An 18,425-nucleotide genomic window follows, 5' to 3' on the forward strand; every position below is an offset into this window, starting at 1 on the left:
AATGCTTTCTGGATGTCGCATTTCGAACCAGTATACCAATAGGCTTGAAATCGCTTTTGGGCTCGGAAGTTTTCGTCAAAGCCAATTTTGGCAGTCTTATCTCTCGCGGCTGCTAGAATTACCGTATTGCAGCTTGCAATGTTATATTCATGTTTCTTAATGTCTGCAATGGATTATAATCGTCATGAACGAGCTTGCGATTTGCAGAGTAATTTCCACTCTACGTTATTGTTGGTTAGTATTCATGGCGTTTTGTCATCTATAATAATTCTTTACCATTGTATTGTAATGCCTATACATTTTAACAAAATATCCATTATGCTAATATAATAAAACCAGAAGCAATCTGTATTTTTAATTGTAGTTTGTTCATATTGGTACGTATAATTACTGTGGGGGTACACGTTATTACTAATTCTTTGCTACTTCCATGCATTTCTGTTGTACTTTGGTCGGACCGCGGTCGTGACTATAACTCGTGCAATACGTATCAGCGTATCCATATCAGTGAAAACATACTTGGGATCCGAAGCATGTACAAATAGAACAATTTCTGAAATCAGATGTCACGTGACATAGATATATCTTGATTTCACCCTGTCTCTCATTGTCGATATGCACACTTTGACGTCATCAATGCGACGTCGCGGGGTTCTTGAAAAAAATTCTACCTATATATATATTTGCAGCCGAAAATTTTTCATCCGGGTTACGCCTGTGTTTATACGTTATATTCATGGCAGAGTCTTAATCTGCCCTACATGTTTTGTTTGCTTTCTTTTGTGTTAGGTAATGTGATTACCCCTAAGAGCCCGTGGATGCATTCCGTATTAGGCACGCACGCAATGCCACGGATCCATATATACTTTTAATTCAGGTGCGAAGAGAGAGATGGTTAAAACCAAATGTTGTTACTTCGATAGTCAACTATAAAACTTATCACAAAGTAATTCCTAAGGGAATGTGCTGGGTAATAAAGTTATTCTACTTTTTCAGAGTGCTCAAGTAGGTTTTGCTTACTTGCAGTATTTGCTCAGGTAGTTGTTTTGAATACTTCCACATTAATTCGACAGTTTTTAGACAAATGTACTTACATTTTATTTCTAAGATTTTGAAAAGTAGAAAGAAGTTTTGAGATATGTTTGCATCATTTGTATCACTGAAATTGTCGTAACGACTGGGTGAAATAGCCCTAGTATCACGGTAACTGAATGTATTTTCGAAAATTGCATCATCGATGATGCAACCTGTGATTTCGAAAATATAGCCAATTGAGATCAATGCAACGACTCCACCAAATCTACTTTTTTAAACGACTTATTTGCGTACTCTTCGGAGATTCCTTTTCTAAACCCGCTTGAAGTAGTTTCCATATTTCTTGGAAATCGCTAAGTCTACATGTAACTGAGTCGTGATTTGCGGCGTAACTTCTACTCCAGTATCAGCGATGTATGACTTTCGATTATTCCGTCCACAACAGCTTGCTTACGTATGGAGCTCACGGATCAACGTCACGGTGGCTCCCGTCCTTTCGAGTATCGAAGGGACAAATCAAGAGGTGGATTCAATTTCCTGCGGCAATCAGTCGGTTAACTGATCACTAGAAAAGCGCCGCACTCACCGTGTGCGGCGTATTAGATTCCTTTGCGCGTCCTAATAGGCATCGGCGAGTGAATCCGAGATGATGAAGTCAGTCGTTGTTCTGATGGCGTTCGTGGCGCTCGCACATTGCGACGGACCGAAGATACTGAAACCCGTATCGGTAAGAAGAGGCAGAATCAACGAAGACGCTCCGGCCGATACCTGTCCAGCACCGAGGTTAATTAAAAAGCATATAGCTATTCAATGGCTATTCCGTAATGAAGTTTGATTGATATTTCTCAGAAACCTGGGGAATAAATGCACTATTCACTGGATTCGCCATTGTGCAACTAGGTCTTGTTTGATTCATGTCAAATCCGGATATTACTACGGCTTGGAGTTTGATTTCTACAAGACGTACTTCCTTCCGGGGATCAGTTGCAAGTGAGTACACTTTCGGTCGATTTGAGTGCACGTTCACGTGTATCGTGTGCACGTTATCGCAGGTTTTCATTGCTCTTTTCACTTGGTCCCATGCTATGCACGATATGGAGAAGTATCATGGATGCACTAACATATGATTATGATTAGGTACGCTTTGGTATTAGAGAAGTACGTGACTAACTCTGGACGCACGTGTTATTGTAAGTGATATTTGCACATGCACAGGGTGTAATACTCTACTTGGGGTAAAGGTATGCTCAATTTATCATTCACTATCTAGGCTCCTCCTCGCCACCTCATCCGCATAAGCGGTGTCTTCCATAAAGCCTAGAAGTGGACCGTGCTGTAAGTCGGCAGTTACGGAATAAAATTGAAGAATATCGGCCTGGTGTAAATGACCGTAGTAGTCGACAAACACCATGAACACCTCAAAAAACAAACAAAAAATATTCACGAATGAGTGGTCATGGTCACTGTTCAATTTATGTCCATAACAAATAACAGGCGTAAATTGGTGGTGAATGAAATCTTATTCCCTCAAGTAAAGTGAGCTGTTTATTCAATTCAATTCGAATACGAATGGTATAACCACAGTGTCATAAATGGTGTGGACACAACGAGATAGAACGGCGTACTGCGCCTGGGTTACGTCACACTTTCCATTTGCTCAAAGGCAATTTTAAGTCAATTTTCAACCGGCTTGCCGAGCGCTAAATTTGATAAAACGGTTATCAATCGAAAGCTGTCGCTGTACTGATTACGAAAATATAAATTTTATTCTGCCCTGGAACGTCCCAAATTCAGCTTCGCATTCTGCATTGTGACGGGGTTTGGCATTTCGACGCAACAATACCGTCTTGAATTACTTCTCCGCAGCTCAGGAGCAAGAGAGCAGCGACGAGGCGAGAGTGGGAGTCCGCAATCGGCGGCGCGGCAATGAGCAATGCGCTTGTGGTTCGCAATCGCGTCGCAGAGAAACGTTAAGCATATTTGCCAAGATATTCCAGTGCATCGCGATGATATGTTGTGATTTCGCCACATTTCCACTTCCACGATGTGAAGCATCATCAACTCATTGCTGACTCCTGAGAAAAAATTAATCCCCATGTTGCCCCATGCCCTGTTGCATCATCACTGGCCAGTTTCTCTTTCTTGGGAGAGTTTTTGAAATCCAGCATCCAATTCTTAACAGTTTCGTGCCCAACTGCCCATTTATTCCAATAGCAGTGAGCAAATTAGCGAAATCTGCGTCGGATGCCGCTGCCGTAGGCTACACCCGGCCGACCACTCAGAATATACTAGCGGTGCCTCATCTTCGTCATTAATCGTCAGTAATTCTTGTATTATCTTCGGGCTAAGCCTATCGACACTGTAATCCAAAATGTTTTTTTATTTATAGCTACCTAGAATGACAGATCTCTATAAGTTGCAGAAAAACGCGCGATAGGCTACTTCACAGGTCCTGGATTCTGTTCACCAATTCCTATACCCTTACAAGTCAAGGAACGTTGGTGATGTTCCCTCGCTTCTTAACCGAAGCCGGCTAGAGAGAGAGAGAGAGAGAGAGAGATTTATTTCTTCGTCAACCGGAATAAACAGAATACTCATAACAAAACAAAAAAACACAGTAATAACAGCAACACATACACAGTAATAATAGTGTGTAACTGGCTCTGTAACGGTATAGACGGGTGCCGGCGATATGATCATTACGATCTTCATGTCAAGCCGGAACCTAGGAGATTAGAAACAAGTTTATAGAATAGATACACTCATGCTTACTAGTTATGGTGGTGTGTAAAGAAAAAACAAAAATAGAAAAGCAACAACGAAGTACACAGTGGATGCCTTGATGCAATAGTACATGGGGAATACATCCAATGGCGATTAGTACTTACTGAGAAGTAAGTCAAGGAATTCCGCCTTGAATGACGGAAAACTCATACTTTTCAGTCGCGGGGGCAATTTATTCCACACATCGATTCCAGCACGCTTCAAGGGAGGAAAAGCATTGTCGGAATTAGACATAAATAGGTTGGAAGAGCTCTTAGATCGAGTACCGTGGTTGTGTATATGCATGCAATATTCAAAGTAGTTTACAAGTGAATTTGGAACTTCTTGTTTGTTAAACTTATACATGAACTTAGCTAATTCAAAAATATATATGTCTTCAACTTTAAGAATGCGAAGTTTCTTATAATACGGAGATAAGCGATGATAGATGGTCAATCCAGCAATGGCCCGAATGGCTTTATTCTGCAGTACTTGCAATGCTTTCAAAATAGTTTGGGTTGCAGATCCCCACATAATAATACCATATTGCAAATGGCAGTGAACAATGGAGAAATAAAGACTTCTGAGCATAGGCCTAGGAACAATTCTATTTAGTCGCCACAAGACACCAGTATTGCGAGAGATTTTGGACGAAACATGACTTGTATGGGTATTCCAACTGAGGTCATGGTCAATAAAAATTCCTAGATATTTCATTGATTTGCAAAAGCACATCGCTTGACCAGTCATAATTAATTTGGGATTAGTATTGGAGAGTTCTGTTCTCCTTTTTTCTTTGCCTATTGGTAATACTTGGCTCTTACTAGCATTAATCGACAATTTGTTACATGTGAGCCAGTTGCTTATAAGTTCAAGTTGGTTGTTAGTTGATGTTAACAGATTTTGACTATCGGATGAGGATAGCAGTAAGTGCGTGTCATCTGCAAAAAGGGTAGTGGCGAATTGCGAACAGGCAGTTATATCATTAATATACAATAGAAACAAAGTTGGCCCCAAAACTGACCCCTGTGGTATACCGCAGGAGACAGCACGATAGTCAGATTTCTCTTGACCGATGACTGTATATTGTTGTCGGTCAGTAAGATAATTACGAAATATTTCGAGGGCAGTACCACGTACACCATAACATTCTAGCTTATCAATTAGCAATGAATGGTCGACAGTATCAAATGCCTTCTTGAGGTCAAGCGAGATAGCCACACCATAACTGTTGGTTGATTGTACATCGTAGTATCCTGTCATTATTTCAAGAATAGCATGAATAGTAGAATGTTGATCCCGAAAACCATATTGGTGATTGCTGATTATTTTGTATTTTGACAAAAAACTAGTGAGCCTACTTTGTAAAAGTTTCTCAAATACAATTGCTAGACTAGGTAGAACTGAAATAGGCCTATAGTTGTTTGTCGTGAACTTCGAACCTCCTTTGTAGACAGGGGTTATTTTACCTATTTTGAGGGAGTTCGGAAAACATCCCAGTTCAAGCGATTTGTTGAAGTAATATGATAATGGAACACTCAGCGGGCCTGCAATTATCTTAAGGAGGTTATTTGGTACTTGATCATGTCCCGTTGCTTTAGCAGATTTAAGAGTATGTATAGTACGATTCACTTCATCCGCTGTTGATGGCTCCAGGAACATTGACGACGTATTTCTTCTCAAGTAATCTTGCGCTTTCGTTGCGGATGGTGGAACAGCAGAAGCTAACTTTGGACCAATTGATGCGAAGAAGTCGTTGAACTCGTTTGCTACTTTCTTTGGTTCTTTGATGGTACTACCATTTATATCACATTTCAGATATGGGGGTGCAGAAGTTTTGTTGTTATTGATTAACCCTTTTATGATCTTCCAAGTATCTCTTTGATTTCCATGGCAGCTTGAAAATAACTTGCGGAAATATGCTTCTTTTGCTTTTTTCTTGATTGAACACAATTTTTTGGCATATTCTTTGTGACGTAGCATATCTTGTACATTTTTCGTTCTAATAAACTTCTGATATAAGAAATTCCTAGTTTTTATTGCTCGAAGAATGCCAGGTGTGAGCCATGGTTTCAATTTGATTTTTTGCTGTCGTCGAGAGAGTCTTTTGATAGGAGCGTGTGAATCGAACACACTCTTGATGTCCTCAATAAAGTTATCGAATTTTTTATTAAATTCGTTACTGTTGACACATGGTGTTGTAGCCGCTTGCTCAAATTTTTCATATGCATCTTGTAAAAGGCTGTCGTTGTTCAGGTTACTCAAGTCTCTTTGCATTGCATGAGATGGACGAGATATAATAGGTTTTAAACCAAATTCACATAAAATAGGAAAATGGTCAGAGATATCATGGCAGAGTATGGCTGGAGACAGCTCTATGTCACTTACATTGGTTATTATATGGTCCAAGAGGCTTTCACAGTCTTTTGTAACACGTGTTGCATCAGACACAAGTTGAATAGAGCTCGAGGAGTGCAGGCAGTTTTTGTAGCGTTCAACGATTTTAGAATTTGCAAGGAGGTTGATGTTGATGTCTCCCATAATTATGAAGTTTCGTCCACAATGAATTAAAATCTCTAATGTCTTTTCGAAACAGTCCAAGAATTCTGAGGGACTTCCATGTGGATGTCTGTATATGATGCCAATGGTAATAGAATTTGATCTCATTGGATCCAGCGTGACGTCCGCCCATATCTCCTCAACTGATGAGCAATTGAGTTTGTATTGATCAACCAAGAAGTAATCATATCCTTCGGCAATATACATCCCAACTCCACCAGCATCTGTACTAGATGGACAGTGGTTAAATGAGTAGTTGGGTAGGTCTATATTGATTTGCGGGTTACTTTTAAGGCGTGTTTCGGAGATGCCAAGTATGCAGGGTGGTTGTTGCATTAAGGATAATAGAGTACAAAGGTCAGTATGGTGTTTCTGGAGAGATCGGATATTTAGGTGCATCATGGTAGATTTTTTTCCAATTCGCTTCAGCTCACTTGGTAAAAGTTTCTTGCATTGAGTAATGTTGGTAAACAGTAGGCTTCTATCTTCTTCGTCATTGAGATTGTGCTCAGATATTTCTGGGGTCGCCATTTTTTACTTTAACGTGTAAAACATGATGAGTAAGTTCACCAGCATTTTCTACTTAAGGCGTTGCAGCACTTCCATTGAGTGGATGTGTATTATTTTTGATTCATCGTCTTTTCGCAAAAAGATCTTTCCGTTGCTAGTCCAAACAAATTGATATTCGAGCTCTCTTTTTTTTTGCCGGGCTTCATAATACAGTTCTCTTTTCAGTTTCGTGAGATTTTCATTCATAAACAAGTTCTTCATTCCAGCTATGCCGAAATCAAAAGAATCTGTGATATTTTTTCTCTTTTTGAAGAAATCATCACGTGTCGACATTGACTTGAATCTAACAAGAATGATGGGATGGGATTGTTTGGCATCATTTTTTTTATTTGGATGGGATTTTTTTGCATCATTTTTTTTACTAAATCTGTGACAGTAGGATATTTCACTCCGTGTCAGGCTCATGTTGAGTTTTGAGGCAAGATGGATGACAAGCTGTGCAGGATCTTCATTTGCCATCATCGGTACTCCATGAAGCTCCAGATTTTCTCTCCTGGATCGCATTTCTATATCATCTACTTCTTTTTCGTTCGTTTTGAGTCTTCCCTTGAGTTCCTGTGTTTCGTTTATGAACTTTTCATTTTCAGATTTCAAGTCCTTCAAAACTTTTTCCATTTCCGTTATTTTAGTTTTTTGTTCTTCGTACTTCGTATTGACTACCGTAGAAGGATTTTTCAGTTGCATCTTGATTTATGTGATTTGATAGTTCTCTTTTTAGCTCATCATTTTCTTGCCCGAGGGATGCCAATTTTGCTGTTAGATCATCTTTTGTGTTGGCGATACAATTCTCAAGCTTTTTGCACATGCGTTTTTCAGATTCCTTCACTTTGTTGTCAATAAGACTCTTGACGGCATCAGTTATCAGATTTTTTAGTTGCTGTGAGAGGCTGCCCGTGATTCTTTCCTCCATTGTATCCATCCGTAGCAGTAGTTCCTCAATTTTCGTCTGCAGCTGCGCTGTCGTTGGCATGGCGAGTACCGGAAATATACCACTCTTCACGATGCAGCAATATTTCAATCTATATATCTAGTAGCTATCTAGTATCTAGTATCTTAATTCAACAGCTAGGTGCCTGTAGAACGGGTGTCAAAATCAACTTGGGTCGCGGGCCGGATTCAAAGTTTTGATCGCTCGCGGGCCGGACCAGTCAAATGATTCCAATATGTTACAAATCCAGACCTTCGTTTTTAACTGGAATGCTTTCTTATCGAACACCATGCAAAATAGTATTATATCTATATATTGTATCACGGATCATATGGGCTCTATTCCAGCAACACCGTTATTTGCAAACAATAGAATTGCTAGAATCGTAAGCCATATATGGCTCTTTTGGGTATACAATGTGGCTCTTTGACATATTTTTAATACTGTACTTAATTTTATCGATATTGCACCAACTCGTTTGTAAATTTTCTCAACTTCCAGAATAATTATTCTCGTGGCAGCATAAACATGTATTTGAGAGGTCAAGGCAGTGGTGTATCCCGGGTTAATGGCTCGGACCCCCTTAAGAAATCATCAAATTTAAATTGCTGTAGCACTAGCGACCTATATCCCTCACGAATTCAATGCAACGGGCATCGCGCGCTGCCTAATCTTGGATTACATTATATGTTGGTTGATCAAGAGAATAGCACACATGGGAACGCCTATATGACAATCTAGTTTTGAAATACACATTGTCTTCCTGATCTACGACGAGAAATAAACTGCCTTGGAAGTGACATTGCAATTACAAATCCAAATTGCAAACAACGCTTCGCTATTCACGTCCAAATTGATAAGGTGTCCAGTCAACACCGAAAAATCCATTACCGAGAATGCCATTACCGAGAATAGACACCACCGAAAATGGGCGTTACCGAGAATGGACACCACCGAAAATGGGCGTTACCGAGAATAGACACCACAGAGAATGAACATTACTGAGAATGGACACCACCGAGCATGGACATTACCGAAAATGTAATGTATGCAATGCAGGCATGTTATACATGTGTACATGTCGTGTGTGTGTATGTGCATCACGGCGTTGCCAAGTCGGTGTCGATTCTCAGACATAAATTTATCGATAATGTCCTTCGCAGTAAGTGGGGTCCATTCTCGGTAATGGTTTTCTCTGCATTGGTATATAAGCAATTGATAAGTAACTTTCTAGTACTGCCGTTAAAATGTAGGCGTGTAGTGCAACGTTTATGTTACCGCCGAATTGAGAAGTAAATCAATATTTAGATTTCCGGAATCAGTGGTACAGTTATGTTAGATTAATATCAGTTATTATAAATTCTGAGCTATTGACGATGAATTGTGCTATCTCAGGATGATTAGTAGCCTACGAGTTTCTACATAGGAAATATATGGCGCTCACGACAAATCGCATAGTTAGGTCGAATTAGTACTACTATAGAGTATGACTGGAGTGACGACTCGATTGTTCTCCCATTGTTAGCCGGCAGAATGGTCACGGTCAGATGGATCCACCCAAAACAGGATAGCTCAGTGCTTGTTTCAATGGCGTTCAAGGCGATTCTTCGTGTATTTCTTGAAGTTGCGTCGGAATTAGTTAGACAGTTCAACATTTAGGTAGCGGTGGCGAGTCGTTATGACTAGTGAATAATACCGTGTAGCCTCTGTTATATTTTTCGCCAGATTTAGAGCATATTTCGTCACGGATAGAAATCGGTATCATGACTGATTCAGCTGCATCACTTTGGGATGACTGGGAGGGACTGACTGAAATGGAAATTGAAGAATGTTTCGAAGGACTCAATAACTGGAAAGGTGTGATTTGTGAGGAATGCGAAGCATCCTTTCCGACTGTGAAAGCTTTGAAAATATCTGAGGATGCTGTAATTGCCGTTTTGAAGAGAGCTTGTGTAAATACCAAAAAATACTTTGAATGCGCCCCATCATTCGAGGAACTAGACGTGACCAAAGCTGTTCCATTGGTGAAACAACTCCATTCTGAATATTGCAAACTTGGTGTTGACGGATTTTATCAACATTATTCTAATATCTGTCACCAAGCTAACAAGTTGCTGGGTTTTCCGCAATTGCCAGCTTCAGCATTACTTTTGAAGATGTTCGATTCTCTAGTGTGCGGTAAAGAACAGGATCCAATCACAGAGATTGGAGGAGTCAACAGCAAGGAATCTGGTAAGTAAATAGCCTTTGATACTTTGCCTTTCCATGGAAAAACTTTGACATGTTTTTAGACATACTTGAATATATTGGTGGAGTGCTTTTGGGAGCCATTTCTAAGCAAGCTAACGAAGCAATTGCCACATGCCTAACATCTGCAGCGCCATCGGGAAACCTCATTAAAGTGATGCAGAAGAAAGTCGGTGGATTGAAGAGCCCGTCTGAACAGTTTCATGGCATGGTTCTCCGCTTTTATGTTATCCACAGTAAAGAAATGGCAAAACCCCTGAAAAAGATCAATTTTTTCAGGGTACTTGACGCAATTCACTGTGATCCATTCTTCAACAAATTAATTCATACTGTGTCACTTCAATCCGGCTCAGACCTAAATGAGGTTGAGGATGTCATGGACAAGGCAATGAGACACTTGAATAACATCTTGTCTCACAATTTTGCAAAGTTTGCATTGCATGAGAAGCAAAAAAAGTCCTCCAAATTTTCCAAAAGTTTGCGAGATGGCTTGAAAAAAAAATGAACAATATGCTCTTTTAGTATGGTAGTTTTTTCTCTCAGTGGCAAATGCTGCCTATCCACATTGAGGTTCCCTACCTAAAAAAGGAAACCAATGCGTTGGTCGAAACCTTGACGTGGTGCATTGGCTTACTACTAATGTCGACCGGCAGACGTCATCCTGTGTTCTTGGCAATGGCGACGAGTTCCCTTCAAGTGCGATTTTGCACAATCAAGGAGTAAGCTCGGGCTATTGTGAGTCGAGCTCGAGCAGAACATTAACATTACACAAGGCTCTTGTTCTAGTTATCAGGGCCGTAACAGCACTTCGTCAGCCCCCCCCCCCCAAAAAAAAAAAACGTTGGTCATGGGCCCCTCATAGGGTGATAAACCGAACTTCTAGGCGGCTTCGCCTCCCAGACCCCCCATTGGCTATACGCTGTGTACCGCTACTCATCATGTGTTCACCGTCCGTTTAGTGGGGCAGCTTTGGACGTCCACACGCGCGAAGCGCAAAAAAATTCAAAATGCATGATTTAATCGGTCAATATGATCAGGAATTGAATATATATTGTTATCAATTTTTATCCTCTCTCTGCCCACGTAGTCAGATTCAACGGTAGACCTGAGTGAGGTGTGTTTGAAATGGTAGAACCCCTCAATAATAGTTGAACATCTTCGCGCGTATACCCGTTCGCAGGAACGAAACAGCACTTGGGTATTGGGCTCCCATAGGGTGATAAACCGCCCCCCCCATCAAGTTGTTCGCTTTTGTCACGAAATAAGGCCACAGTTTAGTGAGCCAGCGCGAAGCGCGAAAATATTCGATAATTCATGATAAAATCGGTCAATAATATTGGGAATTGCATATATATTGCTATCAATTTCTTGTTTTCTCTGTTCACGTTGTCAGATTTACCGGTAGAGCTGAATGAGGTGGCTTGGAAACTGTAGGGCCCGTAGATAATAATTTAATATATTCGGGCGGGCGGCCCCGTTGGTATGACTTCGTTTCATGATGTCATTTCGTGATCTCCTGTCTGTTATATCAAAAAATACAGAATCGCCCAAATGTACTAGACGCACGCGATTTCAAATTGGTATTTCTTTACGGGCATACAATTTTTCCCTGCGGAATGGTATTTGTCTTCTGAGGTTCAGATTGCCAAGACAGGAACATTCGGCGCCAGTCATTTAGGCGCCCATGGAAAATTAAACCTATATGCATTTTGCATATATAACGAAGTTTTCGGTCAGCGTAAGCGGGCAGTCCTTTTTGGCCCAGGTTTTCTCGATGCCGATCGTTCTGGCACACTTCTTGGAGTCGCATGTAACATGTTCTAAAACTTTAAATGTCTCGCCGATATGTCCATTTCGATAAATCTTGCGTATTTTGTCTTGGGGAAGAGTAGGCTACCAAATAACTGAGAAAGTTGGCAACTTGAAATCACACGCAGCGCGAAAATTTTTTGAAGAAGTTGCATAAATTTTTGAAAAATACTCAATAATTTATGCTAATTCGCGAAATAATTTTGGGCCCCCTTCGAGCTCGCCCCCCCCCCCAATTGGGGGTTTGTGGTGCGGCAGTTACGGTCCTGCTAGTCATACTCAAGTTTCTGCGGTTATCGGACAGGCATTATATAAGACTACAAGACAGTTGCAATATTATTTGTTAGATTCATACTCGTGTTTCTGCAGTTAATATAAGACGTATTTTCAATCAACGATATTGTGAATTGCATATCGGTATAGTTCAAGATCTTTCCACTTGTTCACTTTGTAGTATTCTTCAGTCCTTCTTTCCATGAATTCATCTCACAGCCAATGCACACGAACCACATATTCTATACCTTCTGTCATTATATTCATATACGTAGCAAACTCTACAAAGGATCAAAAGCCACAATATCACATCAATCTCGTGAGAAATGTAACATAGGCTACACAGTGTTATTCACTAGTCATAACGACTCGCCACCGGTACCTAAATGTTGAACTGTCTAACTAATTCCGACGCAACTTCAAGAAATACACGACGAATCGCCTTGAACGCCATTGACACAAGCACTGAGCTATCCTGTTTTGGGTGGATCCATCTGACCGTGACCATTCTGCCGGCTAACAATGGGAGAACAATCGAGTCGTCACTCCAGTCATACTCTATAGTACTACCATGATGTCACGAATTTTCAATTGTGACGTAACAACCGATTGGTACTAACATGTCTCTTCAGACGAAAAAGGTTCCCGGCCACTGGAACCAATCGATCGCTTGCGCAACAATGGCCAATACGCTTTTAGATTGCGCTGCTCCTTACTTGCTTCCAGACGACATTGCTGCGTCACAATACCAAACTACGATATAATGCAACATTGGAGGCTAAATTTCGGGGGCTCCAGGACCACGAGCAGAATAAAATTTATATTATCGTAATTAGTACCGCGGTAGCTTTCGATTGATACCAATTTCATCAAATTTCGCGCTTGGAAAGCCAGTCTAAATAGGGCCGTAAATTGCCTTTGGTCAAATGGAAATATTGGCGTTCTCACTAACTATACGCCATCTTATGGTCTTTAGATTGCTATATGACTTTCGCTCTCACGGGAGCAACTGTAGTTTCAACAAATACAAACAAACTATACAATACATCCAAATATTATTTTTATCAATTCAATGCACCACAAAAAATTACGACACATTGAAAAAAAAAGGAGGTGTCGACGGTACGCATCATATCCTTCATCAACATAATCTTTGAATCATGTACATTTGAAATATTACATTAATACATTACTCATTGGTATATTTTCAGAAAAGAGGGTGATATTTGCTCCAAGTCTAACACGAAGGCATGTCATTGCTACACTACCTACGGTTGGAAGGAGAAAGCCGTGATCATAAAGCACAAAGGTTATTACTTCGCCATTCGTGCCTGGGTGAAGGTAAGAAGTGCCCTGCGTGTTTCCTATATGCCAGGGGTTCTCAACCCGCGGCCCGCAGACGATTATTATGCGGCCCGCGACATATTTCATTATGAACGCAATTACAACTGGTACGGTATTATTATGGAAGATCAATGTGTCATATTTGTCGAAGAACAGTTGCTGTAATGAAGCGCAGAAGCTTAAAATCATACCACGGTAGTTACTTCTGGAGTTACATTTGGCCCGATCTTAAAGAAAATGTTGTTAGGTAGGTGTCAAGCCAATAAATCCATATTTCGAATCATTTTTAAAATTGCCGACGACGTTATAAACGTTCAAAATTGCATGGAATATCGCTAAACACAAGAATCTGCTGGAGAAAATGTGACTTCAGTAATACTTTAAGGTACTGTGCGAATATTCGCTGTTTCCGTAATTTAGCAGCAAAGCCAACATCACGTGACAAATTTGAAGCTACAGTTGTCTGATTCAACCGTCATCAGAAGAGTAACAGCATTTTCAGTGGAATTGTTATCGCATGTTCAAAAGAGGTTGCCACGTAGACTATACTTCAGCCTAGCATCGGACGAATCCACCAACTTCAAACACACTGCATACGAAATTTCCCAGGTGCATTTTATTAGACTGGGCATACTTTCGGAGGAAATGCTGACGGGGCAAACGTCGGAAGGGGACCAGTTAAAAACATCAGCTTGACAAAGCTGACTTCTGTAACTATCGGTACAGGGCTCCAGCCATGGAAGGAAATGAGAAGTTTTGATTGGTTTGCTCAGAAATGAGCCCGAACGCTTGACTTCTTCTCATATCACTGAGACGTCAATGTGAATGACCTCTGTAACTGTAAGAAGTTAGAGTAATTTTATACTTGCTCGCTCACGCATTGAAACAGAGAGTTCGGTTCTATAGTGGAAGGGTTTGAAGATGCATATACCGACTTGGCAACGAATGCAATGCACGCTCCGTGATGGGATTTAATTGCGCCGCTGGAAGATAGATATTCTCACAAAAAAGCAACTGCAAACTTACGAACGCTGTCCATAATGCTTTGGAATGTATAAAAATGTACTAAATGTCCGTATAAGACCGGTAAATAGGCTACAGTTGCCTAAATTCAATAGTAGCCCACAAATACATGGTGATAATGTTCTGCGGCCCGCAGCGTCTTTTGCTGATAAAATGCGGCCCGTTATACGAGGGAAGTTGAGAACCCCTGCTATATGCGTTCGATTATTCTCTTATTATTACGTTACGGTGTGTTTTATTCACCTTCAGCTCCCCAACGGCTGCGATTGCTACGACGCCATTCCCAGATACCTGCCTCTGCCTTTTCGACGTCGCAATTGAAGCGGGAGCGAATAAATGATAGTGATAACGATCCGACCTTTGCCAAGTTTTGAAATAAATGTTGGGAACGCAGCGTGTGTGTATGGTTTATCAATGAATAAATATTGCCTTGCGTACTAGCAGAGGCGAGACGGCAGCCTGCAAGCTCACTCGTCTTTGTCGCGATAATTGCAAAACAACGTCTTCCTTGCTTTGAAGTAATATCAGTGAGAAACAGAAGTGGTCAGAAACGAAACCTCTCCCTTTCGGAGTACTCAAATAGGTTTTACATACTTGTACTATATACTGATGTGAATATGATTTCGGGTTAGTTCTACTTCGACTTGACATAGGCAAAACTATAGGCCGAGAATACTTATTTTTCACTTATCACTTGGACATGGAGCACTTCTAATTGTGCTGGGGCATAAACTTACGACGTTAATTCTATATTTATCAGCGATGTCTATTTTGACCATCTTTGATAAGAAATATCGGTGGGGTATAACGCTTCGTTATTTCGTCAGCCATGAGCACAGGCAAGCGATTAAAATGCGACAAAGTGAAATGCGGTGCTGATGAGGATCACAGAGGAGGAGGACGTAGTTTATTTTTGTACTTGATGTTTTTGCGGCATATGCACCGACTCATGATACACATACACACCATTAGTGCATGATGTGCATATGCCGCTGGACAAGGAAGTGCAGATATAGCCTTTACGGCTTTCTAAGTCATGCACCACCCCTCCATGCTATCCCAGTAATGCATGAGCGCCAAGCAGGGAAGCCACGGATACCAGCGTTACTAATCAGGTCTTTGGTCTGACCCGGCCGGGAATCGAACCCATGACCTACCGATCAAGAAGCCGGACGCTTAACCATTACGCTATCTTGTCGGTCAGTGTCAGTCAGGTGGTCAAAGTATCCAGCATTGGTAATCAAGTGGAAGCAGACTACGAAATTACATTTAAATTAGAGTTTCCAGAACTTGTCAAAACTGAAGGTCTGAAAGGCAAGTGCGTTATAGTAGTTTCCCAAAGTATAGATCTGGCCGAGGGGTCGCATGCTTTTAGCAGTTATCTGATTGGCCGACTACCTATCTTTGCGACTAACGCAAAATGCCAATTAGGTGTAATTTTCGATAACAATGTAGGTGCCATGTTCGAAAATAAGTTCGGTTACCATGATATAGGCTGTTTTAACCGGTTGTCATGACTCATGACCGATAGCTTAATGGTGAAGTGTCCGACTTCTTGATCGGTATAGGTCGTGGGTTCAATCGGCCGAGTCAGACCAAAGACCTAATCGGTAAAACTGGTATCCATGGTTTCCAGACTTGGCGCTCGGCATTACCGGGATAGCATGGAGGGGTGCGGCAAGACTTAGAAAGCTATATCTGAACCTTTGCCGTCCATGCTTACAAGGCTATATCTGTACCTTACTTGCAGCGGCGTATGCACTACACATCATGCACTCCATGGTATGTATATTAGGGCGGAGCATGGACCGGATCCGGATTGGATATCCGGCCGGATTTTCTCATTTTCGGCCGGAGCCGGTTCGGAGCCGGATCAGTACTTTTTCTGATTCGGCCGGAGTCGGATCAGAGCCGAATCAGTACTTTTTCTAAGAATAGGACAGCCTCGAATCAATAGTTAATGTGAAGCGTTCATGGAAATATACCACACGCTTAGTCCAAGTTGGCATAATTACTTCAGATATAGGTTGGGTTTGATCTTTATTTCCTGTTTGCATTGTGTCAATCAATATTCAATACCATCATATGGGTAGATAGGCTACTTATTGTCGGAGTTTTTCGAACCGGATCACGGTCATTTCTAGAATCAGGCCTAGGGGTAGGACCGGAGTCGGACCAGAGCTTTAAAAAACAGGATCGGAGTATAGGACAAGAGAATTTGTCGATCCGCTCCGCACTAATGCATGTACGCAGATCGTGTGTATGTATATCATCCTCATGAATGTGGTGCAAACCTATCCCAAAACCAGGGCATGGTATGGTATGGTATGGAACGAGAATTTTCCATACTCCATACTTGCCTTACCCTCTCCATACCATACTTGCAATTTTCCATACCATACCAAGATTGTACCATAACGTACTTGATACATATTCCATACTTTCAAATACTTGAATATCATAAGTATATTTCCTTTTCTAGCACCTATATTATTGATATTTCGGATGTCATTATTGCTTAAACTAGCCATGATGCGAATCTAATTCCTGGTAATAGTTTTATACAGAGTCTGTTTTGGTGAGGTTTAGTCCACGGTGGTGAGGTGCCGTGTAAGTCTACTCTACAGCTTCCGCGAGCAAAATGAGATGGTCAGCAGATTGTTAAATAGGACCGTCCATAAAAAGGACCGGGTAACATACTGCCCAAGGGCCGCGAGTAGTAGTATAGATCGCTCGTGATGTGCCTGGGGCTCTTATGGGCGGGGTCGCATGCTAACGCGAAACCGGGGGTGGCATGCTAACCTTTTTGACCCCCCCTCTCGGTCGCATGATAGCGTTACGGAGATAGGGATCGGTCGCATGCTAACGTTTTCGGGTATAGGCGGCGGCGGCATGCTAACGTGAAAACCGGGGGTGGCATGCTAATGTTTTTTGGTATACGTGCGGCGACATGCTAACGTTTCAGTTACAGCAGGGGCGGGCAACTTCTCCAGTCGGCGGGCCGGATATAGGAGAATTAAGTACTTGGCGGGCCGGATTGCTGAATCGACATATTATTCGCTCATTTATCCACATATGCAAGGATTAAATCGTATTTAATGAATGTATTTTAACGACAGCAATGTCACTTCAAAGCCATTTCTCGCCGATAATGACGAAGACAATGTGGATTTGAGAATAGCATTGTCATACAGGTGCCACCATGTCTGCTCCTATCTGATCAATCAACACACTGTGCAATCCTTGATCAAGATTTCAAGGCGTTCGATAACCCCGCTACCCCTAATTTACCAAGATATCAATTCATTAGGGTTGAGTAGGTGACGAGATAGCGTCGTTGTTCAACTGTGTGGCCTGATTAATCTCGATATTGAATTCATGCGGTCCCCGTCCTCTACGAAATTTGAAAAGTGGCCCGCGACCCGTTTTGAGTTGGCGACCCCTGGTATAAGCGGTGTCTTACTATGGTTAACATACGTCCTCTTCTTAGAGGATTTGTCCTCTTATTTGACTTTTTTGAAAGTGTCCTCGGAGGACGCCCAAATGTCCTCTTTTTGAGATTTTGTCCTCTTTTTTGAGAATTTTGGTTAAAATATATGGCAAAATCGACTGAGATACAGTAAATTAGCACAAAAGTAACGCTCCAGCGGCTATTTCGGGAGATGAGCCGGAAAGTTGACATTTGTTTAGTCAACCAACTGATAATGCGAAAGGAAAAACTGTATTTTGGGCGCTGAGTGAGAAAGTTGACCTTTCTTTTTTTTAGTCAACCGACCACGAAGGGGTAAAAATTTACCACTTTTTCAGAATTTCTTCCTCCGTCGGTCTGAAAATTTTGAAAAAGTGCCCTCTTTTCAGATTCCCAAAATTCCGT

General features: G+C 41.3%; 2 protein-coding genes across 2 annotated transcripts; both read left to right on the forward strand.

Annotated features, from left to right (window-relative positions):
• Window positions 1–1,619: 1,619 nt before the first annotated feature.
• On the forward strand, window positions 1,620–14,945 carry LOC145448142 (uncharacterized). Its single transcript, XM_080326467.1, has 4 exons — window positions 1,620–1,818; window positions 1,885–2,025; window positions 13,396–13,525; window positions 14,801–14,945. Exons 1-4 carry the CDS (start codon window positions 1,682–1,684, stop codon window positions 14,870–14,872), a joined length of 480 nt encoding a protein of 159 aa, XP_080182593.1. The 5' UTR covers window positions 1,620–1,681; the 3' UTR covers window positions 14,873–14,945.
• On the forward strand, window positions 9,331–10,834 carry LOC145448140 (uncharacterized). Its single transcript, XM_080326466.1, has 2 exons — window positions 9,331–10,087; window positions 10,147–10,834. Exons 1-2 carry the CDS (start codon window positions 9,619–9,621, stop codon window positions 10,605–10,607), a joined length of 930 nt encoding a protein of 309 aa, XP_080182592.1. The 5' UTR covers window positions 9,331–9,618; the 3' UTR covers window positions 10,608–10,834.
• Window positions 14,946–18,425: the final 3,480 nt, after the last annotated feature.

This window comes from Botryllus schlosseri, chromosome 10 (assembly GCF_051294905.1).
Source record: "Botryllus schlosseri isolate E-star chromosome 10, Bs_hap1, whole genome shotgun sequence".
Lineage (NCBI taxonomy): Eukaryota > Metazoa > Chordata > Ascidiacea > Stolidobranchia > Styelidae > Botryllus > Botryllus schlosseri.

Excerpts from the sequence above, each read along its gene's own strand:
- LOC145448142 (XM_080326467.1), top strand. The coding sequence starts at position 1,682 with ATGATGAAGTCAGTCGTTGTTCTGATGGCGTTCGTGGCGCTCGCACAT. Across the intron at positions 2,026-13,395 it reads CTTCCGGGGATCAGTTGCAA|AAAAGAGGGTGATATTTGCT; the intron begins GTGAGTACACTT and ends GTATATTTTCAG. Across the intron at positions 13,526-14,800 it reads CCATTCGTGCCTGGGTGAAG|CTCCCCAACGGCTGCGATTG; the intron begins GTAAGAAGTGCC and ends ATTCACCTTCAG.
- LOC145448140 (XM_080326466.1), top strand. The coding sequence starts at position 9,619 with ATGACTGATTCAGCTGCATCACTTTGGGATGACTGGGAGGGACTGACT. Across the intron at positions 10,088-10,146 it reads AGTCAACAGCAAGGAATCTG|ACATACTTGAATATATTGGT; the intron begins GTAAGTAAATAG and ends ACATGTTTTTAG.